The following is a 26,926-nucleotide window of genomic DNA, read 5'->3' as shown; positions in this document are numbered from 1 at the left end:
TATATATATATATATATATATATATATAGTTTTTACATCTGCTAGTTCCAGCCTCTCCAGTAAAAAAATAGCTGTGCTGCTTTCTGTTGTCTTAAATCAAAGTAAACTGAATGATAATCAATTCATCCTGATGTGCAGTATGAGCTACTGTGTGAAACAGAGAGGAGAAAGGTCGACTGACAGTTCCACACATCTTATCGTGAACACGCACATCATTTATCACACTAATAAGAGGTGCACAAGGCCATGAATGAGACACCAGAGAGGGACAATCCTCTTTTAAACCTTTGTCATTTCTATTTGGCAGACAAATGCTACATTTAGGGCTCATATAGTTTTTAAATGTTGTTTTCATTTACTTCCACAGACCCTGTCGCTTCATTAGACCAGTTTCTCTCAAGAGCCTCTGCAAAGCTATACTTCAACTATAGTTAAATCCCTGCACTCTGACTGGACTAGTTCATAAATTATGAATTATATATATATAAGATATAGATTTTTTCTTTTGTTTTCCTTATTTTGATCCTCATATCTTCTTTTATCAAAAAGGTTTTTATTTGAATTCTTGTACATAGCCAGAGCTTAGACAGCCAGAATCAAAATCCTTGTTTGTGTGCACAAACATGGCCAATAAAACTGATCCTGATGAGCATTGGCTGTTGACCGGTGTCTTTGCTTCCCCCTTGTGGACAAGATCCTTATAGCTCCGGACTAAGCCCTGACTCACCAACACTGGAGAGATGAATCCTTATCACTTTATGAGTGGGAATCTGCCTGCCCAGATGGATGATACTGCGTCCAATCACACAGACATGTGCAATTTGTATGTCATATATTTGTACTATCTGTATATGAAGTCTACACTCTCACACTGCACTGGAGTAGATGTATAGTTCTTGATTTGGGGTAAGTCAGGGTGGCCCAGTGTGAAGCTGTGAGGTAGTAAATGAAACCTACAGTCATCTTTTATATGGGCCATAACAACTAGATACCTAGAATATTGATTTTGGTCTCATTCTGTGGTGTCAGACGCAGTGAATTTCCGTTTCACAGAAACAGTAGCTCTGCATGTGCCAGTTTTGATCACAAAGTCTGATTGTGTTGTATGTAGTTTGTGTTTAATGCTGTTTATACTGTTGATTTTCTCTTCATGTGGGACTGAATCTGAGATTTCTGTTTTGTTTTCCTTCTTTTTGTGTGTTGTTGTTCCTCTTGTGTGTACTGGGGCAAATTCTGTTCATGTTGCTGTGTAACTGAACAGTATTAAATGAAATTCAGAGCCCAGCACTGCAGGTTTAAAGACGTAAGGTCGAGGTTTACTTGTGACAATTACGCACAGAAACACACGTGTCAGCCCTCTCCATTGGTATGACACATTAAAGTATCGCATTATCCCTGTAAACTTCAGCTAACAACCAAACTTCGACAACAAAACCCCACCCAGTTTCCTAAAGCGCGCCTCATTGGCCTGCGTGTCTGTAAATCCGTTCCCTCTTTATCTCCCTGCTGCCATTGGTCGGCGGTGACGACAATCCCGCTCCGCGCTCCCGCCCACCGAGCGGATCAAGTTTGAATGAACAGCAGCAGTCTATTCTGGAGGTGGTAGTTGCATTTGCAGTAATTATTAAAAGTGTGTATCATATCGCGGGCGCGCAGATCAAGGATGGACATGAAGAAAAGAATTCATCTAGAGTTGCGGAACCGCACTCCGTCAGACGTAAGTTGGCCTCACATGTCGCTGGTAATCTTTGACACTCAGCTAATGGAGAACCTTTCGTGTGATGTCTTGGCGTGGGGATACAAAGTTTCTTCCAAGTTAAAAGATGCTGGAGCCGTCGGGCCACATTGTTGCTCTGCCATCGCGTTTAGAGTTGCCAGGTGCTGCGGCTCCGCTGCTTCAACTTTTGTGCGGCTCTCGGCTCACGTTTTCGATGTGCAGTTTGAGAATGCAGCACGGCTCTTTCTACACAAGGCAAAGCGGTGTGAGAAGCCATATTTGCAACTTTTGATCTACGAACGCGCCCCTTCTCGTTTAAAGCCCGTGTTATTGTTCTGCACTCATCTGTCTGCTGCGGGTGGACATGCATTTTATTCCGTGCGCTTGGCGCGTTAAGGATGCGGATACTCAAAGTCATGAAATTGTCAATGATGCATAAAGATCATAGCCTCGAGTGATCGACTCACAATAGCGTCCTAGACCTACAGTGACTCAAACGCACCAGCCGAGCTCGTTTATTTCTGCAGGACGTGTGTAAACATCCGACAGTAGCACCGGAGAGCCTGCAGCCCGCAGCCGGAGCCCCGGTGCGCACAGATGGCCGAGAGAAAGCGGTGTTGGCACGGACAAAACACTCGGAGAGCTGAGACACAAACACGTCCGCGTCGTCGCGAACAACTGTGTGCTCGTTCAGCCGCTTTATCGCAGCTATTTATCGTTTTCGAGCCGGGAGATCCAGCCACAACGAAAACAAACAGCCGAGTCTCGTTGTTGCTCTAGTTTCCCAGATCTAGGACAAGCCGCCATTTTACCGAGAAACAAAGACGATCCGAAATCCATGTAGGCTGCCGTCCCGTTCACTCGACACTAACCACCATCGAGCCATCGTAGCTTCGTGTTATCGGACGTCTTTACACGCCATCGATCCAATGTGCAACTGTTTAGCGGCAGCAACAATGAACGGTTTGCCTGGCAGCGATCTAACCGTGTTTAGCTGCCCCTCCTACTCACAAATGACCCTGTGCACGACTCGTAGGTCTGTTTGGCTCCGACTTGTTCTGACTCGTGTGCATCTGCGCCGCTCAGATCCATCCACACACCAAACCGTGTGCCCCGCACATAAACAGCGACACACCGCCGCACTATATCTGCTTCTTACTGAAAAAGTAGCCGAGTGAGATATTTACGTAAAGAGAGGAGAGCCAGTGCGTCACGGTGCCCTCGGCGTTGGAACATGTGCAGCGTTTTTATGGTCCCGCTGCTCGGAGCTGCTTGGCTGAGTCACGTTCAAGGCCGCGGTGAAATATCCGATATCAGCGCACCTGTGGCCGCGTATCACACTATTTAAATATCAATGCGCCAGCGCACATATACTGCACTACATGCAGTTAGACGCAAAAGTTAGGGAACCCTCGGACAAATGACACATGTTGTTGATATATGATGTAAAAAAAAATCCATCAGACATTAAACATAGTTTTTTTTTTTTTTTTGACACAAACAGTAATTATGGTGTGTACAAAGGTTCGGGTACCCTCCCTCTGTAACCCCACAGTGGATTACAGTCCAGGCTGGATTATTAAACAGGCAGCTGCCATGGGGCCCCAGATTGACTCCGTATCTCTTGGTCCCATATCATTTCATTATTGACAGATTTGTTATAAGTTTGCACCAGTTGCCAATTAAAAATTTTAATTGATTAACTAACCATTTCAGCTCCAGAGCTTCAGATTCTAGTGAATCATTACATTGCTGTGTATCAATGATGAAATATAAGTTCATGAAAAAATTGTTGTTTGTGCTTTGTTTTAATAAATGAATGAATAAATACATGAATGAGCAGCAGCTTCCTTCACAATTAGTTGAGTGTGCCAGATATAATTCAGATATAATTCATTAATCTTGCACACACTTTTTAAAATAAGTTAAACTAAGTCCCATTTAGCTTCAGCAGGAATTAGACCTGGAGGTCGTCAAAACTCTTAAGTGTGTCACTAAACAAACATCTTTTATTAAAAACTAACTTTAAAGTAGCTTAAACTAAATGTTACAGTTTTTACTCATGTTTGTTTTCATGTGAATTCTCCAATATGAGAAATGCTGACCAGAGTTTGTTTGGCTTGTTTGCTCCGTAGGTCAAAGAACTTGTTCTAGACAACTGTCGCTCAAATGAAGGAAAGATCGAGGGACTAACAGACGAATTTGAGGAGCTGGAGTTTCTAAGCACAATCAACGTTGGACTGACGACAGTTGCCCACTTGCCGAAGCTAAATAAACTCAAAAAGGTGGGCGTGTGTTTTCTACACCAATCTAGTCTGTGATGTTAGACCTTTTAGAGGTTTTGCATGTTTTGATTGTTTCATTGATCAACAGCTTGAACTCAGCGATAACAGGATCTCAGGAGGGTTAGAAGTTCTGGCAGAGAAGTGCCCCAACCTCACACATCTCAACCTCAGCGGCAACAAGATTAAAGACCTCAGCACAATAGAGCCGTTGGTAAGTGAGGCCCTGAAACGCCGGGAGGAGCACACACTGTACCGTATAGAGCAAGTGGCTGATTTACTGATCAAACTGCATTTTCCCTTTGACAGAAAGAATTGGGGACCCTAAAAAGTCTAGATCTGTTTAACTGTGAAGTGACAAACCTCAACGAATACAGAGACAACGTGTTCAAGCTACTACCGCAGCTCACGTACCTGGACGGGTACGACAAAGACGACAAAGAGGCGCCGGATTCTGACGTGGAGGTTTACGCAGAAGGCTTGGATGATGACGAGGAAGATGAAGATGGTGAGTTTGAGGCTACAGTGCTTCACATACATCATATAAAACATCGCTCATGTTGTTTTGGAAACATTCTGGCTGACAATGAACCATCAACCGATTTCACCCAGATGTAGACGAGGAGGAGTATGATGAAGATGCAGCACCAGGAGATGATGAGGAGGAAGAGGGAGAGGAGGAGGAAGAGGAGAATGAAGAAGAGGAAGAGGAGGACCTGAGTGGAGAGGTGGGATGAGACCAAATGACACCTGCCTTCTGTAATTATTAAAAATCAGTCTGATGTAAATTTGCCCTTTGTCTTCTTAAAAAAGGAGGAAGAGGAGGAAGATGTGAATGACAGAGAGGTTGATGATGAGGATGACGAAGGTGAGTAAAATAGCAGCTGGCTTTAACTTAGAAGTTGTACATATAGTCTATACTCTATAGTAAACAGGTGTACATGATAAAATGGAAATAAACGTGTTTAATAAGCTAAGATACCAGATAATCTACTGACGATATGACGTGATACCAAACTGATGCTTTTGAATGAGAGCACCAGTCACGAGACAATACAGGCTCCTCCAGTTCCTTTGTGAGGTGCATTGTGGCAGTGTCCATTCAAAATTACAGCTATTTCAGTTGCTTTGTTTTGAGATTCCTTAATTTTGTCTCTATTGAGGATGAACACACCGCAAACTCTTAACCTGCTTACGATGACTACATCATTTAAAGTTGTGACTCAGCTGCTTCAGAAACTCTTTATTGTCCATCACAAAGTGATGTCCACGCGTTTGTGAGAGGCAGAAATTGCAAACAGTTTGATCCAGCATTGCTTTTGTCATGATGCAAAAACCTGAGAAACATGAACCTTTTGATTGATTTAGTGTGTTCTTGATTGTTTGACTCTTATTCTCTAGAAGAAGGGCGAGGTCAGAAGAGAAAAAGGGAAGCGGATGAAGAAGGGGAGGACGATGAAGACGATTGAGAGTCTTCCTGATTCTAAGTTGTGAACTGTTTTGAACCTGTATCTCCCAGTCACCTCCCAACAACCCCATGTATTTTCCCGCAGTTTCATATTGCAGTAGGAGTGGTTTTTGTTATTGGCCAGTCAGGTAGATGGGGTTGTCTGGAGAAATAAGTTAAATTTATGTACCTTTGATGCTCCCGTGTTTGAGTCTTTATAGTCCACTTTTAACTGCTTTGTGGACACCAGTTTTGTAATATCAAACAATAGCAAAGATAAACCTTTTTAAGCAAAGTTGTTGTTTTCTGTTTATGTAAGACCAGTTCCTGATGACATGTATTTTAAGACCCACCCCCCTACAAAAGAAAAAACAAAATGAAACAAAAAAGAGTGCATGTCTAATACATTATAAGGTCAACTACTGGATTTCATGTATGGCTGTCCTCTCCTGTCTTAACCTTTTTTTTTTTTTTTTTTTTTTTTTTGCATTGTACCTTATTTTTAATGTAAGTTATGTATTTGTAGTGTCACAAGTATGCCAATACTCTGCTGTCCGGGTGTGAAACTTCTGTCTGCACATGCACAGTGTGAGCCTCGCAGGGCATATTTTTAAATCCTAGCAGAAAAATGTCTGCCCTTGTCAAAGCTGCTCCTCCTCCTCAGCTTTGATAGTTCGGAAATTACGTGTTCTTGTAAATAATGACCAAATCTATTTTTTTGTATTGTCTTTGATGACGGCAGACATTGAGCAGACAACTGAGGTGAAGCTATGAATTGTAATATGATATTAAATATGTATGCTGCTTTATCTAAAATACGCAGTGTGAAATTTCTTGAATTTGAAGATAACTTTGTATGCATAATCTTTCCATAAAGAGAAAAGTTCAACATCAGAACTCATTATTGCTTTTCCATGTTCTTTTCTGTGACACACACATGGCAATGTTTGAAATTGTGGTGGTAGTGTAGAGATGTTCCTGATATAAACGGAGGTTACAACCCCAACTTATGTGCATTGAAGATTTATTGTTTCAAAGTGTAAAGTCTGGAAAACAGGACTTTGTTTTCACCAGTACACACAATGGTCAAATTGGCCTACCTCAGTGATTTCCACTTTATCCTAAACTCACTGTCATCAACCAAATTCTGTTTCCTTTTCCCTCCTATTCACTTCAATAAATCCCTTTTATATATGTGTTGAAGTCTGTGTTCCTTGAATGACAATACAGTGAAGCCAAAATGTCATGTGTATAGATGATTCCAGTTTCAGGTCACCTGGTTTTGATGTCTTAAATGTTGTCTCCATATGGGAAACCAACCCAGGATACTTTTTGCACTCTAATGAGATGTGACGCAGTTAATTCCACATGAGATACAGGTTTACAGTATAACCCAAAAATCAAACTAAGAAAATACAAGCTGGTGTTTACAAATATATGAAGGTACTTCAATGTATAAAGCTTCCATGTTTAAATCACACAGTTTGTCAATGCAAAAGCACGAAAGCCTTTGTACCTTGGTATCCAGCATACCCAAAAACGAACAGTTAATTGGTTGATTATAGTCCTCTCAGAGTAAACCTACAAGAGCCCCTGACATGTTGTGGGGTCTAGCTCCAAATGCAGCTTCACCTGTCTTTACCTGCAGCTCATTTCCCCTGTGTCTACTTTCACTGTAGCCTTTTCATTTTTCCTGCAAGAAACATTTTCTGATCATGAATGCATCAGTGGTTCATGTCTACATGTAAAGGGTTCGTATTGGATTTTATGAAGCTATAAAGTATGGTGTAGAAGAAAACTTATGACCTCCAGTCCTCAACTTGCTTTTTACTTACTCAGAGTACAAATTCCCCTCTTGCTATGTGTGCAGGAGATTTGTGTTTTTGCTTTGTGCAACGCACCAAGAGCAGAATCTTTGTTGATAATCTCACTGAATAAAACAGCCAATCACATTTAAATCCTGTAGTCACTTCTCTTAAGTTTCAGACTGTAGGAGAAAAACAGTTTGATGGTAAAACAGGCACGTGAACAGCAATTCAGCCTAAATATGTTGATAGTACAATTAGAGATGGAGAAGGAGAGGGCCTTGAGTCTCAACAGCAAAATCATACACCTACAAGTAAACACATCTCAGTAATATACTTAGTTTAAATGAAATATGATGGTTATTATTACAGTTTTCTGTGCAGTTAGGAATAGGCAAGAATACATTTTCATTCTTTATCTGGGGTTACAAACTGATACCATTTAAGGTACAGTTTCACACAAATCTTGCACCATTAGCATCACAATCAGTACTTGCACAGCCACACAATACAAAAAGAATGGGATTAACAAATGTTAATATCAAAAAGATGTTATTAGCTAAACAGGTAAAACATGATAAATAAATAGAAGTGAATATACATTACTGCCCAACCTCAAAATTAGCCCTAAATACCAAAACCAGCCTGCAAAGCATCATTTGAGTAGTTACTCAAGTCCACCACCTCTGGATCCATGTGTCCCCTGCTGCTTTCCCACCATTTAAATAAAGAATAAACATACTTAAAGTGACTGAACAGTCCACTACTTGGCAAAGGACTGCACTCGTTTCAGTGAAGTAAATTTACAGCCAACATTTGTGGGTAATGGGAGAAGCAGCTCTGTGAAAAACATGGTCCACGTTTGCAAAAGCTCTTCTTGTCTTTCACTACTTTATGTCCACCATTTTTCAGAGGATGTTGGAGCTCGCTGCAAACTGTGTGTGCAGCAGGTTCTAAGGCCTTGGGGAAGAAAAAGGAAATATAGAGACAGTCTTTATAACCTCCAATTTTGCCTCAACAAAAAAGTTAGAATTCAGAGGTGGTTTGGTCAGCATGGGATGCTGAGTGTAAGTGCTTTTTAACATGGTGATGGATGACAGGGTAAGCGTAGTGAGACGAACACCTAGGTGGTCTGGATGAAAATATGCAAATAACTGACCAAAACACTTGAGAATGTGCTAGACCAAAAAAAATGAATTTGTAAAAACAGATAATAGTAAAATTGACTAGGTTGATCATCGATTTAATGTGGCGATCCATGAACACTGCCTTGCCTCAATTATTATTATCAGATTTGTCGTTATTACAACATTCCAGTTCCTGCACCAGTTCAGACATTATCCACCAATTATCACATTATAGTGTGTGCACTACGTGGGGCAGCAGGAATGAAGTTATGATAATGTGATATATCAAAAAAGCAGGGTGGGGGGGGCTCAGAAGCTTGGTGGAGGTCAAAATTGGAAGCAAAGGAAGCAGCTTTGCCAGTCCAGGAGGCTAAGAGGTCAGACGTTGTTTGGGCTAACGTTCTTCAGGTTGTTGAGCTCCAGCTCCAGTTGGCGTATTCGCACATCCTTGGTGGTCAGCTCCTCCTTCAGCCGCCGCAGCTCATCCTGTTGCCTGAAGAACATCCGCAAGAGCTACGAAAAGCAGGATGAAAAATGTGCAAGAAAACATAAGAAATATAGATTCACATAAGAGTGAACAGCTAGGAGGAAAGAGCTGAAAAATGAAATGTTACGTTTGCAGAACGTGAAGGAAACAACATTTTGTATTTACTAGAGAAAGCTCACAAATGACTGGGTCCACTGGACTGATTCATTTCTTTTACTTGGTACTTTTATCATAAAACATCAGCAGAATAGAACATCATGAGATTTATTCAAAGCATTAGATCTTCACACCTCGTTCTCTGTCCTGGGAGGTACGTTCTCCAGCAGGTCAATGCCGTTTACTACCATAGTCTTCTTTTCCTTCACTGGGGCCTTGAACACTAACTGGTTTGGCCGGTGGTAGCCGTCCTTCAGGGACATCAAGACTGGGTCTGTTTGGACAAAGGAGCAAAAACACTCGTAAGCACAATGAGGACTGTCCTTCACGGCTCATTACAGGGACTATTATTACATTGTTATGGTCTTCAACTCATATAAATGCAACAGCTTTTTGGACATGTGGAAATATTTTGGTAATCTACAAACTACTCTACTAGAATCTATAGTGATTGTCCTTAAATGCTTTTACAATAATGAAACACAAGAGAAGAAATATTATTTGATGTTGTATTTAAGTGTTATTTTATTTATACTTCATCTTCTTTCTTTATTAGTATTTTTCAATTTTACTTGTGTTTGTGGTCTTGTGGTTTATTATCTAATGGAAAATCTAAAGGACCCCATGGAATGCAGATCACAGCAGGTTCAACTTATATGGTGCTGATTAAACCAAGTGGGTGACAACACAAGCTGCACGTGAAGAGTTGACAAGGAAGATGAAAATACAGACACACTGATCAAAGGTGCCTGTTTTTCATCACCCTCTGGTATGGCAGCTTTGTTTTGAATTATCTGTCATGCCTAAGAAGTCACTTGTGCATATCACATCGTTCTTGCTGAAAAGCATGTTATTCAGTCACATCCACAGTGATGCGGGTTTGATATTATATGTTTGGCACAAACAGTGTTCTGTTAAAGGCCACCAAAGGAGCAGCATCAACCAGTCTAAGTGTTGTTACCTCTATCGATGCCGCTCAGCCATTCGCTGGCAGAGAGTGCAGGTTGTGTTCCTGCTGTCATGGGGTAAATGTCCTCCTGGTATGTGTCTGACTGTAAACCAGGAAACACCACATACAATTCATGCTTTATTGATTAGATTTGGACTGAATGATTATCTAAAACATTGGTAAAACATCTTATTATGGTGTCTCAAAGCATAAACTTATACATATATACTCATCCATACCAGCCCCTCTGTGATTATTTCATTACTTGGTTTTATTGTTACCAACCACCAACACAATCGTCCTCAAGTCAAACCAATAAAAGAAAAATGATCACACTTATCATCATTTTATTCATATTAATTAACTTTGTCCATGCATGCTCCGATCTTTCCCTTATTACATGTATATTTGAGATGTTCATTAAAGTGAAAGAAACAAGGACTTTAACTCGTTATGTACTTGATAAATGTAACATGTTGGAAAACTATTTAATAATTACTACTTTATTCCCACTCACCCTCCTTGGCACAATCATGGAAATGGGCTCAATCAAACCCTTCAGGGTGACAAGTTTGTAGAAGCGATAGACCTCACAGGCTGCGACGTCCAGCCCATGCTTTGGCATCACACCTGCACACAGGAACAGAAGCATGGAATGACACGTGTTGAGAACATAAAATACTTTGGCAGAATTTAATCATCACAGCAAGAAAAAATATCAACCTGCCATTACATGACTGCACTGAACAAGTTAGTGGAGCCACTTCAATGAGGGAATATTTCAATCCATTTTGTGAATTGCATCCTTTTGGTCATGCATCAAGCAGTAGTGAGCCGAGCACATTTTCACTGTGATTCATTTTCTCCTCCCACCTCTATAGACAGACTGAATTAGTTAGGATCACTCCCCTGCTCTCAGTAGGAGAGCTCATATATTACTGATCAACTACTTACCTAGTCCTTTCTGTGGGGCTGGGGACCGGAACTCCATTAAGTATTGGATGTACGGCTTCTCTGTGGTAATCTCGAAGTAACGGATGTTCCCGTCCCCCTGCCAAGGCACCAGAATGTGTCTATAACATTACTGCCCATGTAGTGTCGCATATAAGATTATATTTTTGCATCAGAGATTTTAATGGTCAGAATATACCTCAGCTGTACTTGTCCTCAGATTCCCAAAACAAAACTGTGCTGTCTGAGAGGTTGCTTTTTTAAATATGTTACCCAGAGTGTTAGATAATTTCAGTAACTTTTAAAATATGAAACTGTCCTGTAAGTGTCAGTGTAAAACCCTATGCTTAAAGAACCTTGTTATGAATAAAGCAATAAAACATCTTACCACTTAAAAACAAGCATCACTGACTTGTGAGTTTATAATTTGTTCAATTCGTTGCCAGAGTAATTTTCTACTGAGCTTCCCTCTGTCATATATGAGAAGGGCAAATGCACCTGTCACCAGTTTTCAACCATCATATGACTGATAAATAACATGAAGATTTGGTATCGTTTGTATCATATTTTGTTTGTATCTCTTTTTAAAGTAGAAATGTAAGGAAATAATGAGGAAAAATTCAGTACAAATGTGAATCACAGATTTTAAAAATGTTTTACATGTAGTATTCAGCAGTAAATCTGAGAAATACTGATGCAGTAGAAAATAAAGTCCTCATTGTGACACAGTAAGTGGCAGCACTAACCTTCCCTGCCAGGTACAACATGTGTGTGTCAGCATCATAGAAGGGAAACAACAGTCCTGAGAGACCGTCTATATCCTCCTCCACAGTTGGCATGGACAAATCCTCCTGGGAAGAGTGACACACACACACACACACACACGCACACACACGCACACACACACACACACACACACACACACACACACACACACACACACACACACAGAGGGAGTTAAACACACACTTGCTCCACCCACTCTGGCATTATAAGAAGGAGCCATATGGCGGTGTTTTCTAACCTGATCCCAGAGAGCGATCTGCCGAGTGTTCCAGCGAGAAACCCCCGTCGTGAGCAGCCGCTTCATGTTGCCCAGGAACACCACTCGGTTTACACGATGGTTCTTACAATTGGCTTGCTGGTGGAACCGCACACAAAGACAGAGTGGGGTTTTAATGGTGCATACACTGGCTAGAATAAAGGAAAATCAAATGATGAACCATTGCAGTTGCATACAGACCAGGAGTCTTCAGGTTTGTTTTCACACTGTGGACCCACTGCAGGAATAAACGTCTATACCAGGGAGCCCCTCACAAATTACTGGGACAAAGTAAGGTTTGAGCTGGATTAAACCATGATTCCATGATTTGTTCCTTTTTTCTTTTAACTGCTCAGACTTTTAGAGATTGAGAAATGGTGCAGACCACTTTTTTGTTTTAAGTGAGTATCTTTAAAGCTTCTGAGTATCCTTAAAACACAAAAAGAATTACTGTGGAAAATAAACTGAATTACAATTTATCTCTTGCGTTTTCTCTCGACTTCCAATATGGCCACATTATATTTACTGTATATGGATACTCTAAAATTACTACTATTGTCCTTTGGCCTCCATTCTTCTGGGAGGGATTACAACAATATGAAAGAACCTGTAGGTTTTGCTCCCACGTAGTCATATATGCATGAGTGAGTTTGAGCACTGATGTTTTAAGATTTAAGATCTGGCCATTCTGATCAAATTAAAAAAACATTATTTGCCCATGAGTCCTATGTTTATTAGTGGGACATCATTTGTTAAAACAGAAAAGGCTGTTCAATAAACAAGAATGTTGGGATGAAATTATTGTCTAAAATATCGCTATATTACAATGCAAGCAGTCCAAAAGTACATAGATTTAGTGTACACATAGTACTAGACATATAGTCTACTTACCTACTAGTAATATATAGCATGGACACTACCAGTTTAAATTCTGTGGTAAACAAGAGGCTCAGCTTAAGTAAAACGTATTCAATTTATTCTAATTCAATAATGTAAATATGGCCAAATAATCAGTGATTTCCTCAGAAACTCATGTCACACAGTAAAAATAATTTTCAACATAAAGCAAAAACAGTTGTTTCTCCAGTAAAACTATCAGTCCCCTCCCTCTAACCTGAAGGACTCTCCCAGAGCGCGGCTCAATGACACGCAGCTTCTTATCTTTGCAGCTGGTGGCCAGCAGGCTGCCGTCGGTGTTGAAGGACATACTGAGGATGACGTCAGTGTGACAGTCGATCATTTTCACCGGGTCTCCGATTTCCAGGTTCCAGATGAGGATCTGACAGAGGCAGGAAGGATTGTTTGGCTGGAGCTGTTAAAGGCTATGGTGCTTGAATCAGTGGTGTGATTATGTTGTGAGCGTGGGGTTGAATTTGACTTGTACGCTTCTACTGACATTAGACCGTAGTTTCTACTGATTTCCACAGTGAAATAAGGGATGGAGTCTTTGTCCTTTGGAAATATAGGTCCACACTGCTGCAGCAAATTATTAGAACTATTATCAGTGTTTATTATCAGTAAGGTAAAGCTATCTCTTAGTGTTTTGGTAAATCTATTAATCATTTAGCCTTTAAAAAATAATTCCTATAACCAACATTATTGCATCTTACAGTAAAACACTGCTGCTCTGTGCTGAGTCTAAACTTGTTGTGTCACTGATGTGGTACCTTATAGTCATAGCCAGCACTGAAGAGGATGCCACTGCTGGTAGGGTGCCACTCGATCAGACCCACCCGTCTGCTGTGACCATACAGCTCCAGCACCGCCTCTGTCATGTGGCGCCTCAGCCCGCCCTCTGGGATCTCCCATACTCGCACCTTGCACGTTCACAAACACACACAGAAGATAAAATGAATACACAGGCTCTTTTCATAAAGCACGCAAACACAGCCATACCTAGAACAGGTTAACACGTGAATTACATGAATTCAGTCTTCAGAAATGAAGTCTTTACTCTGAACTGTAAACCACAATCATTACAACACATGTAGAGATGCTCTGCTCAAAACTAGCACATGCTACAAACGCAGCCCATTGGGATTACTACTGGATTACGGTGATGGCTACAGACCAGCAGAGATTATCCTTCAGCAAGTGAAAGTACTATACAGCACAGAGAGCTAGTGGCGGTACAGTACGGTAGGTTTATGGTGCTCAGTAGAGTAATGTAACAGATACAGGTACATAAAAGAAAAGGCTTACCAGGGTTTTTTCATAGAGGTTATGTAACACATAAAATTAACAATAACAGTGATTGAAATTTGATGTAGTGTCTAATGTCATTTATGTGGTCAGTTCCTGAGGAACTCACAGATTTGTCTCTTGCTCATTTTTACATAACATTTTCAGACCACTGGCCTGCAGCAACAACTGGGGTCAGAGCAGCTGCCAGCCAAAATCTAATCACAAGTCTTGTTTCCAGTACAAACTCTCTGACTCAGTGATCCTCTGGCCTTAATGAAATACATGTTTACCTTGGTTTTCCTGCCCTCAGCATCTGAGAAACTCATAATTTCATAGGGATAGTGTATTTTTCACATCTTCAAGGACATGGGGTCATAGCGTTATCCTCTGAAATCATCCAGAGAGTGATGGCACTTACTGAGGTGTCCTCGGAGCAGGATGCTATGATGTTTTCAAAGAAGGGATTCCACTTGATATCCAGTACATTTCCTTGATGGCCGCACACTTTTGGATAATGAGAGTCCAGACGCCCAGACTGAAACAAGGATTAAATGATTTATTTTAGACATATTATGTATAGCATTCTTATTTCTAAATATTTGTAAATTTGTAAAATGTTTAATCTCTGCACACATTTTGCACACTTTTTATTTTTCATTCTTTGCACCTTACTGTTGTCCTGTAGCTGTGCTAACAATTGAATTTGCCCACTGTGGGATCAATAAAGAATTATCTTATCTTATCTTATGCCAGAGTGTAGGAGAAATAAATAAATATCGGAGCATATATTACTATACTGTGTATTACATAAGTAAGGGATTATACCCAATTTATAAAATTGCCCAATTACAAGATAAAAATGTCCAGCAGATCTCCGTGACCCTAAACAGGAATAAGCGAGTGTAGATAATGGCTGGATGGATGGATGGATGTTTACTTATGGATTTGCCTATATTCATCCTTTCAGCGACTTTTGTTGGAACTATTCTAAATTTTATTAATGTGAACATGAAAGATGGATATAACAAAAGCTGAATAAATCTTCAACATACCAAACAGACCTGGTTATTATACAGGGAGTTCAGAGGCACTTTATTGTTTTTGCAATAACTCAGAGAGTCCACAGAGGGGCACTGGCTCATAACAACAGCCGACAGAAACCTCTTAATGTCGATCATGATGTTGTGAATGTTTGATGTCACTTCAGTCCACTGACCTCTTTTTTATTTCCTCAGAGATTTGGTCAGGAGCATCGGGTCACATCTGAGTGAAATCCTGTGTGTGTGTGTGTGTGTGTGTGTGTGTGTGTGTGTGTGTGTGTGTGTGTGTGTTTGCATGCTATATCCTCGCTGAACCCTGAAGATTCATTCCAGACAAAACCTACTTTGAATAATAACTTGTTTAGTGAGTGCAGCACATGAAACTGCCTCCTTGTAAAACTGAACATGCTACATTTCATTTTCAAACAGTAGGAGACAAAAATGGTCACATACAATCATACAGCCTCAGTAAAAGCTGGGCCTTAAAATAATTCTTTTCATATATATGAATGGTCACTTGCACTGACAGATAACTAGTAAGCACTAAGATGACACACACCGGGTTTCAAAATCTGAACCACAATAGATAATAATATAATCTCAGCAAAGTACATAAGACAGTATATATAAATATGTATATAAAAAAAGATAGATCAAAGTGTATTTGTGAAAATCACTGTAAAGTATAAATAAAACATAGCAAGCAGGAAGCTCACCCACAGAAAGATGTTTAAATTTCACAGATACTGAAGGCTTTGCTAACAAGATAAGGGACACGCACCAAAACCAAAATAAATCAAATGCAAAACTCTTGGCAATGGACATAATTTCAGTCAATATAAGAGTCAAGAACAAAAGGAGACAATGAGACTAAGCAAGACAGGATAGTTCATAATTATAACTCATTCAGGCACATAATAGGTTACAACAATGAGATATTATGGAATTCTAAAAGAGGACATGGATGAACATTATCATTATAAATGCTCTTTTACATCACTCTCCTGTAAAACCCTGTATATTTGTACCTTACTGGGTTCTTGCAAAACTAATATTGAATCTTAAATATTCATATGTACACACATGTATGTGCATAAGAAAGAAAGCTCTCTCATCTCATGGCAGATCAATACTAGATACACAATATACATATCTAACTTTGTCTATAAATGGTGCTGTGACTGGGAGGTTTTAACATGGCCTCAAAACATTAATAACCTGGGATCTGAGGGACTCCTAATTTAGGTGGATCTAATTACGTGCAAAGAAATATTATCTGTTGGGACCCACATGGTTCAGGAGGTCCACGGGGAATTATGAGGAAACCAGAAATCAGGTAGAATGGAACATGAAATGACTAAAACAAAAACTCTTTCCAGCTTCGATTTCACATAGTGAATAGTGTCTCCATTCCTGCTTCTCTACCACAGAAAATAAAAAATATATTTAAAGTTATAAAAGTCTCCACTGTAACGGTTTGAGACCAATTAATATTTATATGGATGACTCTAAGGAAAGCAACACAGATCTATGTTAGGCCTCATTGTCTTTCTGCAGCTCATTTCCTGAGGCTGTGGCACATATTAGCACTCCTGATGACGCACAGATGTGTTGGCCAGTGACCAGTGGCTGCAGTGCACCCGAGGCACCACATTGTGATTCCTACCAACTGTTATTGATATGTAATTCTCAATAAACATTTGGTAAATCCCTTCCACTGCTGTAATTACGGTATCACTAGAGCCTATTTTAACAGCAGGCATTCGTAAGATGAAGATGGCTGCAATAATGTTTGAATGACAGAATAGGATGAACTGAATAACTTATCTTTTTGAAGAAATACAAGTTTAAGATCTGCTTTCTACACTGCTGCCATTGTTAGTTTCTTCTCTAGAGTAGAAGCAGTTATAAATACTGTGTGCTATGAAATATGGCTGAACTAAAAAGAACATGGTGAGAAATGCAGTAATGATGGTGTAATGGTACAGTAGTAATTGTAGTAGTCTTAGCAACTACACAAAAAGCACCACGCCCACTGAACTCTCTTTCTTTGTCTGAGGTGATGAAGAGGTGGGACCTCATGTGTCATATTCTGGGCTGGTGTGTGTGCCAGGTGGTGCCAGCAGCAGTCCTTTGAATTGCTAGTGGGTTTGTCTGGGAGCAACCATATGGCTGTCTCTCTGGCGCTCACCCTAATATGTCTGCAACGCTCATACTTCATCATTAGCCAAACCCAACGCAGATTAGTGTTAGAACATGGAAGAGTGTAAAGAGCGCCGCCTCTAAAGACTGAAAATCTGAAAGGAGATTTTACATTTTTTAAGTCCAAAGCTCAAACGTTTTTGTTGTTTGGTCATTTTTTACCTTTTCTGAGTGATCTCATATACACGGCCTGCACAGGCTGCTTCTGATGAGGGCGCCTAGTAAAAAGAGGACAGCTATTGATTTTGGTTAAAGTGTGACTGGTGACTCTGCATACCATACCTCGCTCTAACTGAGAATCAACCCCATTCGTTGACTGAGCAGTTGACTGTTTTATAAACATCACACATTTAGGATGTAACATAATGTCATTTCTATACAGTGCTTAACAAATACACTGTAAGAGGATATCACAGTGTCCATTGCCTTTAAATATAAGCTGTAATAAAGTAAGTTAACTTTCCAAAAACTACTGATCATCTGCACAAATGAACCACTCACCACTTTACTTTCACCATAAACACAGGCCCTGTATGCTGCTCTAAAGAATGTGATGTTTCAACCCTTCATACAATCACCTGAAAAATATCCAGTAAAATGTTAACTGCCTTATAGAGCGACTTCAGTTTGCTGGTTTGTTGTTTGGATCAGAGAATACTGCATGAAGCAGCAGCTGTCATCAGTACTGCTGCTGAACATGATCAATTCTATTTCTGAACTCGGCAGCTCAGCAGAAACACAAGGAAATGCTTTTGTGCAGTACTCTGACTTGGAGGAAATTGATCAAGTTGAGGTTATTGGATGGATCATACTGTTAGTCATTACACAGCATGAAAAAGTACCACAGTAAAACAGGAGTTTCAGTTCAAAAATGATTCGTTGTCCTAGAAGATAATGTGATAATAATAGGCAGCAATCAGGCCTGTAATCAGCCAGTCAGGTCATTTAAAATATTGTCACTTTCCTGGAATTAGGAAACCAAACATCTAGCTATTATCCAGAATGTGATTATCCTAATTATGGTTTTTTTAAAGAAAATAATGAAATAAACCTCATAAAACTAATATTTGCTTGTTGTCTCAACATTCACTGTAATTTTTCTGACTAACTTTGCTCTTTTTTTTCTAGATGCCATTTACACAAATAAAGTTTTAGGGACCTGTGATGGACTGGTGACCTGTCCAGGGTGTACCCCTGCCTTTCACCCACAGAGAGCTGGGATAGGCTCCAGCAGGTCCCTGGGACCCTGACTTTCAGGAAAAAGTGGGTATAGAAGATGGATGGATGGAAGTTTTAGGGAAACTAATTGTGCAGTATAGTTGCATCTAAATCCAACGTGACCTTTCTCTTCTCTCTCTTATGTAGGAATCTTTTACAAATTAAATTCTTAAATTTATGACAGCTTTTTAGCAAACAATGGTGTCAGCACTTTAATGCACTCTATGTTGTTCTGTAAATAAAATATGGCATTTTTTGGGTACCACTGTTTGTGACTTGAGACTTAAAGAAATTAGGAAAAAGGCTGCCATCATTTCAGTATTTCACACCAACTACCTAATCACATAAATGGCAGGGCATATAGTATGTACATACACACACCCTTTCTCCACCATAGCTCATAATGACGTGGAATACAGGAAAATGTAGCTAAGGTTTCCCTGCTTTAGAGAGCAGAACCACTCGGCTTACTGAACACTTTTTCTGTCTGATAACAGCTTGACTCGACTCTGCTTGGCAGCCAAGAGCTTTTCAAGTACTTTGGCACAGTCTCTCTTAAAGAGGCAAAACAACTCCACAGCTTTTCAGACCCACAATTTTATCTAAAAAATGACAGCGAGTTGCAAACTAGATAGAAAGTGGTGGATGGTATATTACTAATCTTTGCACTGCACTATGATATGCAAGAGAACACACCAATAAACAACATCCTAAACAAACAGGATATCTATTTCTACTGTATTAGATATGTCAATATGCAATATTTTCTCTATTAAAGTCTGCAGAACTGTTGTAAACAACGAATCCAACAACAGCAGTAAAGGTGAATATTTCATGAAGTAAAGAAACACACTCCATTTTCCTGCATCAAGTAATCGCCAACTTTCCAACACACCAGAGCTCTTTTGTCATATTTATGGGTAATACCACTTTGCCTTTATGTGGTCATATTGGCACTATAACCCTGTGTAAAACTTTAGATTCTGGCTTGAAGATTAAAGGCTGTCATGCTTTGCAGCAGGTCGGGTCTGCACTAAATTTGTGTGAAACAGTCCTGCAATAAATCTTCCCTTTATGAAGGTGCTAATGTCCTGCTTTTATTGAAACTATCTTAGAGAGGTGCTGATTCAACTATAATGTAACTGTAATGTGAATGATCATTTTGGACGCTGCTGCCTTATACAGAGAGGTGTTTCTGTTATTTAGGCCTCACTGATATAAATGAGGTGGATGCATGTCAGTGCCAGTTACCTGGGATACAGGTATAACAATGAAAGAGCCCCCGCCTGCGCTCTCGGTGACGACTGCCACGAACTTGGAGTTGACGGCACAGAAGTGGTTGTCATGGACGTTCTTGGTGATGGGGATGCCGTCGAAGCAGTGCTCCCGGTTGGCTACTTTTCCGTATACATTTCGAAACTTGGAGCTTCGGTAGGTTGGACGCCATGACATCTGAGAAGAAAAGAATGTCAAGAATAAACACCTGTCCACATAGTACGGTATATGAAAGCAATTCAAGCAAACTGATTAATTGTTTGAGTGAAATTGTAAAAGATTTATAAAGCAGCAATACCTCACAGTCTAATACCTCACTGCTTCATAAAATAAATTTTCTGAGATTTGATGATGAATAATTTATCACATTAACACTTTAGGACCATTCTCTAAAGTTTTTACTTAACTATCTGAGCATAGTTCTTATTGGTCTCTATCAACATCTCCTTCTTGTGTCATTTTACTAACCTGGACATAATCTGAATTCACCTTCCTAACAAAGTGCCCTATTTGTGTTGTGTATTGTTGCTGTACCTGTGCTACAGATGATACCTCTGCTTTTGTCCTTGGACCATCTGGTAAATGTGTAGAAATGAACTGAGTAGCTATTTTACAGTTGGACAGACTGTAGAAACACAACAATGGTGAAATAGCCAAACTAAACATACAGGAAATATTACACTGTCACTAATTGCCTCTCTCTAAGCAGTCCAGGCACTTACGATACATCCATAATAATGACTGTGAAGAAAGAACGAGTGAAATCTATCTCGACATGTCACTTTCTCATCTAACAAACCCACAGTTGCAGGGTGGGCTGTCCCATCTGTGCAGACATGATAACAGTCACACATGCAGTAGTAGGAAATCATCCAATTGGTCATGGGTGTGTGAGACGTTCAAGGGGTGAAAACTGGGTGAAAACTACTTTGACGCTATTTCATGTTCCCTTAGAGCCAGTGATTAAAGTGTCAAGAAAGAAAATCAACAGTAAAGACATTTCTCCAAAAAACATAATCACAAAAAATATGAAGCTGCATGAATCAAAATGACAAATATCTGACAAAGACAGCAGATTACAATATGTCCTGTTGTTCGTCACTCTATTTTTGTTCGCACGGATCTCGTGCAACTGAAAAGCAGTCATTGTTTGCAGCCACTACAGACAACAAAGGAGAAGTGCTTATGTTTGACTCAAGATGCTTCTTTTGTTGGTCACTGCACCAAAAGAATACAATGATGGAGTTCTTGATTTTTATTTTGATTTTTTTTACATCTGCATAGGGACGTTAAAAGTTCACCCAGCCACAGGAAGTGGATGTGAAATGCCCTTTGTCCTGTAAGGAAAGAAGTTGTGGGAATTTCTCACTAGTGAATATGCTTTGAAACTTGAGCTTGTTATGGGCACGATTTCAGTGACACCATTGATGGAGACGATATCAGCTCATGACAGGAACCGAAGAGAGAGGATTTATAAGTCGAGTCGGACCAGCAGCAGCAGGGCTGGATGACATCATGCAATGCTCTATTCAGCATTGTTCTTCAGATAAGGAGGGGAGCTGGTGGGAGTGGTGTGTGCATGCAAATAGAAACATCCTCTCCCCGTGCTGCTGAAATTGTCCTTTCCGGTGCCATTGCATCTCAAATCAGACTGGAGGAACGACCAGAGTGATGGTCGCTCTACCCTCACCTAATCATCCAATACAGTATGTGGTAGCTGTAGTGGCCCTGGTGTAGTATTACAGCGCCAGTGCCATTTGTTTAACGGCTGTTTCTCTTGTGATGATTCTACTTTGATCTGGTCATATGCAGACCATCCCATGCCTGAAGCCTGAGCAGCATAAAGGCAACTTGTTGGAGACTAAATGTAGAACGAAGAGCAGCAGAAAGTGGCTTGAGGGATGGTCAGAGAGGAAAAGAGGCTCGCCCTGCTTTGAGCTCTGCTTACTTGGATGCTCATTCACTGGTCACTGGTATGTGGCACAGAGAGGATGTCTGTCTGTGTGTTTGTGTCTTTCTTATCTCACAAGGGTTTTCAGCATAAGGACACACAGACCATGAGAAGCAGCGTGCACATACACACAAAACACAGCAACTCTGAGAAGAAATGACTTTGTATCCACCAAATACCAATCACAAGACTCGTGAGCATGATTCCCTCTGGGGCTTCACCATGTGAGGCCTTTTCTCAACTGCCAACAGTGTTTTTGCTGCATTTTTTGCTGCAAAATTATTTTAAAGCCAGGTTGGATTCATATAAAATCAATCTGTTATGTATCACACTAATGTACTCATGATCAGCTTATTGAAAATGTTAGCTTACCTTATTAGTGTCCTTACAGTGACCCTATAGTCACAGTGTTCCTGTGGCCTTCTCAGTTTGCAAACATCCACACTCCCTTCTACACAAGCCACCAGGCTCTGCTCTCTTCCTTCCCAGTCAAATCCAAGCAGGCAGCATGTGTCTGCTCTACCTCCTTCTCTCAAGTTTTTCTCCCCCCTCCCTTTAAAACTATTCCCACCCTCTTCTCCTCCTACTAGTACTGATAGCTGGAGGGCTATCACCCCCCTCCTCTTCTTCTTCTCCTCTCATCCTGCCACTCATTCTACCCTCACTCTCCCTCTTTCTCTGAGTGTTTGTCTGCTTTTACCACAGTTCGAGCTCCAGCCCGGCAGGCTGACCAGACCAGCATGAGTGTAGAGGCCATTCATCTGCCCTTCTCTCACCCCCTGCTTGTTTAGAATTACAAGGTCCATCCAGCTCATTCCCAAACATCCACCAACATTTTTTCACTTTCCCCTACTTAGTCTAACTCAGGTATGAAACGTACCCAACTTTCTTCCAGGAAATCCTCAAAAACACGTTTGCAACTGCAGCAGTACCAGTGAAAGGAAAACAAGATTCTCATGAGACAATAAAGACTGTTGTTTTTTAAATAGTTGAAACATTTATAGACAAGAGTTATGATATGGAGGTGTAAAATTCAGAGCTGTCTAAAAGCTAAAAATGTCCTCTAACTCTAGATCTCCAGAGCTTATGTGCTGTAGCTTTATACTGAAATTCTTTTTTAATACCAGCATCCTACTTACAATGTATGATCATGTCAAATTAAGTATGTAAAAGTAACTGTAATTTAGCATGTCAGTCTGTTTTAGCTTATAGTGTTATAGTTAATCTAGTACTTAAGAGCTGTATGTGACTTCAGTCTGATGATTGTTTAATAAGAATCAACACGTTACAATTTACTATGACCTGTAATGTGTCAACAAGGTGCAAGCAATATTTGAAATAGCTGAAATTAATTTGAGCCTTAGTGTTTATTCCTGTCCCAGGAATAAACACTAATGCATTTTATAAAAAACACTGACTAAGCCTTCTTGCCAGGATTATGTGATTTTTTTCCCCCAATTGACAAAATAATATTAGTAATATATAAATCCTAAAAATATAGTTTCCTTTCTATTCAAATGTACATTAGATTTAGATTCATGCTACAAGATTTATAGGAGCTGGAGATAACTGTGTGGATGGCTCCAGCGCCTAAATCCCTCCCTGTTTCTCACTGACAAATACCAAAATCTCTGCTCTTTCACTACAAACACTTTCCAAAATGACCCGTGGCCAGCTCAGTATATGGAAGCAGGTGTTGTAGTGAAAACTGCATCCCCTGATGATTGTCTGTCTTTGAAATGTGGGTGAAGCCCTGCAGCTTCACTGTGAAGCAGATTTGCTTTGGCCTCTTGGGTAGATGTGTGTGTGTGTGTGTGTGTCTCAGTGTGTAGTGTACTTGTGTTTTCCTTTTATTAAAGGTTATACATGTGTGTTGTTTTCTTTGTCTGAGTCTGACCACATGTTGTCTGCTTGCAACAGTATAGGTTTAGTGTTACTGGCTGTAAGGCAAACTAGTCCAGAGAGCAGAGTGTGTTTATTGAGTGTTTACATCTTGCCTAAAGACACTGTTGTTCCTCTGTGCACTCAGTATTTCTCCTCTCTCCTTGAGCATTTAACTCTTTCCAATATCCTTTCTAATATCTCAGGTAGAAACAATCACCATAATATAAAACTAGCTCCTGAACAGATACAAACCACAAAAAGTCAATGTTTAAATAGTTATTTTCACAAGAACAGTAGCATCACTTGTCTCTACTCTTCCAACATCCCAGCTGCAGTCAAATGTGCACACAGTCAATGGCAGCATAGAGACTCATTATAAACCATAAAAGTCCATTCAAACACCACCAAATCAAATCAGTGGGTTAAACTATTCCAATCAAAATTTTCTCAGTGTTAGTGCCAAATAGGGAAGGAGGGCCATCTGTGCTCACATTCAGTAGATGCAAAAGGGAAATCCACAGGGTGACTGCATGTCTTGTCACTCAAAAATAGTGAAGCCTTATTCTGCCTTTTCCTCTTCTCCCTTGGCGGTGACACTACACAGTGACTCACGATGACTTCGATCTCTGCGAGGAGTAAAAATCACAAAAAGAAAGATAGCCTCAAGGCTCTGTTGGCCAAATTTTCTCTCAGTGTGAAACGGGATCTCTTCTCACTCACACAGGAAGTGTTACAGAAAGCACTGAGATATTTTCTACACTGCTATAGCAATGCCTGATGGATTATTGCTGGGATGGCTGGGCAACAGCAATGTGACAGCATCCATTATATTAAAATGGTTGGCCCCTTTCTTACCAGTTTACAACTAAAGGCAGAATTGCATCAAGTTTTTAAATAGACAGAACATGTTAGTACATATCATAGAAAACTTAACATAACATAGAAAACTGTGCTCACAAAGTCAGAATTGAACTTTCATGAAACCACAAACGCTTAATTTTTTAAGAACAAGCCAAGTAGAGGATGAGAATTTAATAAACACTGATTAAAGAAACGCTAAATGGAAGGTTGAATTGTAAGCATTACTTACTCTCTGTAAGTAATGCTTACAATTACTTAGCCTGTCGTCAACAACAATGTCTCACAGCTGTAAGTTATAATAAAAATATGAACACTCAGTAAAGGACGAACTGGCACCTCATTGGAAGGTGCACTTATAATTTTTCCTTGGGACAGTATAGACTATAAATAACCTTACAGACCAAAACTTACTTCAGAAAAATGAGTTGAACTGAATGATTCTCAATGATTTGGCCAGTGAAACTACAGCTTTCAGTGTTTCCTTAAAGCATCTCATTACAAAAGTAAACAAAAAGGCTCAGCCAACAAGTAGCAAAAAGGATCAAACTAAACAGAACAGAAAAGATTTTACATACATGATCCAGCAACCCAAAGTGAATCAGTCAGTCTGGATCTTTGTTAGATTTTCCAGATGGTCAGTTTAGGAATGCTGGAAAAGTAATCTTTTATTTGAGCTTGCATTCAATTCAGCTATTTGAAAAGAGAGGTCACAAAAGTACTTGGGACTCACTCATTCTCCATTATCTCTCCTGCTGATGTCTATTACATTATATCTGAAAATTTTCAAGCAATTAAGAACACACAGAACTCTAATATATCATTATTAAAGTGAACTGTCGCGTTATATGAACAGGCAAATTATTATTCATGTTGGCCCTTCAACAAATGACAGCTCATGCATTCAGCTGGTAGGTGGAGGGTGGGGGTGGTGCTATGTGGAAGCCACATCACATCTGCAAAACTACAGCAGTTCCTGCATTACAAAGCTTTTAAACTGGACATATACCCATATGTCTCAGTCACAGTGGAGTACTGCAGCAGGTGTAATTGTTTTACTGTATGGTGTGTGAGACATTTTTTTCATTTCTTTTTCTCTAGCTCCACCAGCAGGTCAAGGATTTCACTTATTTAGTTAAATATTTCAACACCGCATGGATGGATCGGATTCATGGTTCCCATATTATGAGTGGTATTGCGTTCTAAAGACTTCGGAGAATGGGTGATGTGTTATGTATCTAAGGTGGCATGAGATGATAAATCAGAAACCTGTTTCAGTAGACCCACTGGTGCCTTCTACTTTAGTATAAAATAAAAAAATGAAACTCTGAATCCATCTTTGTTGATGCTTTAGGGCTAACAATGACCAAAGTGGATAGTTACTTTAAGGATTACTTCTTATGCAGTCTTTGTGCCATAGGAGCCTGGTGTTGTGTGAGTTTCTGAGTGTGTCCATGATGATGGGGTTTTGCAGGAGATGCAGGAGCTCAGCTAATGGCAGCTCTTAGGCTTCAATCCAGCCCCATTAAGCAGCAGTAATGGTGCAAAGAGCACACTGCCCAAGGTCGGCAAAGACAGAAACCCAGCTGAAGGGCACTTATCCCAGCACAAGTACGTGGCAGAGTGTATGTCCTGGAATCCATCCATTGCAACGAGAGACTAAAAGGAGGAGGATGAAGCAGTATTATCCAGGTGCAATAACTATTATGGGTATTTACAGTTGCATTTCATGTACATTATCATATGCAGAGTCTACTAATACTATCAAATACAATTTCTGTCTTTATCCTTTTCTCAAGCACATGTTTTATTTTACATTCACATAAATCAGATATGTCTTTCCTATTCCAGGTCAGCAGTCCAAAAACCATAAAAAAGGTTTAAATTAATAATCGATGCTTCCCGTTTCTTTTCCCCTGAGACTGTCTAGCACATGGTTTTTGGAGCATAATGAGCAGGATCTCTCACCCTTTCTGACAGAGGGGGGTTGTAGGTGAAAGAAAAGTCCAGGGGAAAGGCAGAAACAAAAGAGGACAAAAGAAAAGGTAAGGTAAAGGTAAAGGCATACATTGACTAAAAAAAGAGAAAAAGGAACTAAAGGTGAGCGCAAAGTCAAGATAAGAAGAGAAAAGAGAGGAAGAAAGGGCAGGACAAAGAATGATGAAATATTTAAAGAGACAAACAAAAGGCAGCCGGAGAGGAGGAGCAGTGGAAGCCTTTACAAGACAGATTAACTCTCTTCAGTCAGACCACCTGCTGGCTCTTCAGCGCGCACACACACACACACACACACACACACACACACACACACACAGACACACAGACAGACACACACACACACACACACACAG

The 26,926-nt window shown here is 40.1% G+C and overlaps 2 protein-coding genes across 6 annotated transcripts in view; one reads left to right on the top strand and one right to left on the bottom strand.

The window, feature by feature from the left end:
* Positions 1 to 1,543: 1,543 nt before the first annotated feature.
* anp32a (acidic (leucine-rich) nuclear phosphoprotein 32 family, member A) lies at positions 1,544 to 6,640 on the top strand. 2 transcript variants are annotated; one of them, XM_026319841.2, is made up of 7 exons: positions 1,544 to 1,717; positions 3,853 to 4,002; positions 4,091 to 4,213; positions 4,309 to 4,507; positions 4,612 to 4,727; positions 4,813 to 4,867; positions 5,404 to 6,640. In XM_026319841.2, exons 1-7 carry the CDS (start codon positions 1,664 to 1,666, stop codon positions 5,466 to 5,468), a joined length of 762 nt encoding a protein of 253 aa, XP_026175626.1. In that variant the 5' UTR covers positions 1,544 to 1,663; the 3' UTR covers positions 5,469 to 6,640. The 2 variants fall into 2 exon arrangements, with proteins under 2 accessions (XP_026175626.1, XP_026175624.1); XM_026319839.2 differs by having other exon boundaries at positions 5,401 to 6,640.
* A 764-nt stretch (positions 6,641 to 7,404) lies between these two features.
* Positions 7,405 to 26,926, bottom strand: part of coro2ba (coronin, actin binding protein, 2Ba) — a 34,701-nt gene continuing 15,179 nt past the window's right edge. The window contains exons 1-13 of one of the 4 annotated variants that reach the window (XM_026319838.1): positions 20,551 to 20,638; positions 20,417 to 20,457; positions 19,859 to 20,059; positions 14,566 to 14,682; positions 13,631 to 13,780; positions 13,078 to 13,242; positions 11,946 to 12,062; positions 11,668 to 11,772; positions 10,925 to 11,021; positions 10,488 to 10,600; positions 9,983 to 10,073; positions 9,156 to 9,295; positions 7,405 to 8,891 (exon numbers count right to left, since the gene is read on the bottom strand). In XM_026319838.1, coding sequence (XP_026175623.1) covers positions 8,757 to 8,891; positions 9,156 to 9,295; positions 9,983 to 10,073; positions 10,488 to 10,600; positions 10,925 to 11,021; positions 11,668 to 11,772; positions 11,946 to 12,062; positions 13,078 to 13,242; positions 13,631 to 13,780; positions 14,566 to 14,682; positions 19,859 to 20,059 — 1,431 coding nt within the window. In that variant the 5' untranslated portion in view covers positions 20,417 to 20,457; positions 20,551 to 20,638 and the 3' untranslated portion in view covers positions 7,405 to 8,756. Of the gene's footprint in view, positions 8,892 to 9,155; positions 9,296 to 9,982; positions 10,074 to 10,487; positions 10,601 to 10,924; positions 11,022 to 11,667; positions 11,773 to 11,945; positions 12,063 to 13,077; positions 13,243 to 13,630; positions 13,781 to 14,565; positions 14,683 to 19,858; positions 20,060 to 20,416; positions 20,646 to 22,205; positions 22,349 to 26,926 lie in introns of those variants that run through there. The other 3 variants (XM_026319837.1, XM_026319835.2, XM_026319836.1) reach the window with 3 other exon arrangements.

Source organism: Mastacembelus armatus, chromosome 3 (genome assembly GCF_900324485.2).
Source record: "Mastacembelus armatus chromosome 3, fMasArm1.2, whole genome shotgun sequence".
Taxonomy (NCBI): Eukaryota; Metazoa; Chordata; class Actinopteri; order Synbranchiformes; family Mastacembelidae; genus Mastacembelus; species Mastacembelus armatus.
The sequence above is the reverse complement of the archived record's forward strand: the minus strand, read 5'-3'. Positions and strand labels throughout refer to the sequence as shown.

Bases quoted from the DNA above. Each gene is read 5' to 3' on its own strand.
- anp32a (XM_026319839.2), top strand. From the start codon at position 1,664: ATGGACATGAAGAAAAGAATTCATCTAGAGTTGCGGAACCGCACTCCG. The intron at 4,728-4,812 runs GTGGGATGAGAC...TTCTTAAAAAAG, and splicing joins AGGAGGACCTGAGTGGAGAG to GAGGAAGAGGAGGAAGATGT. The intron at 4,868-5,400 runs GTGAGTAAAATA...CTTATTCTCTAG, and splicing joins TGATGATGAGGATGACGAAG to AAGAAGGGCGAGGTCAGAAG.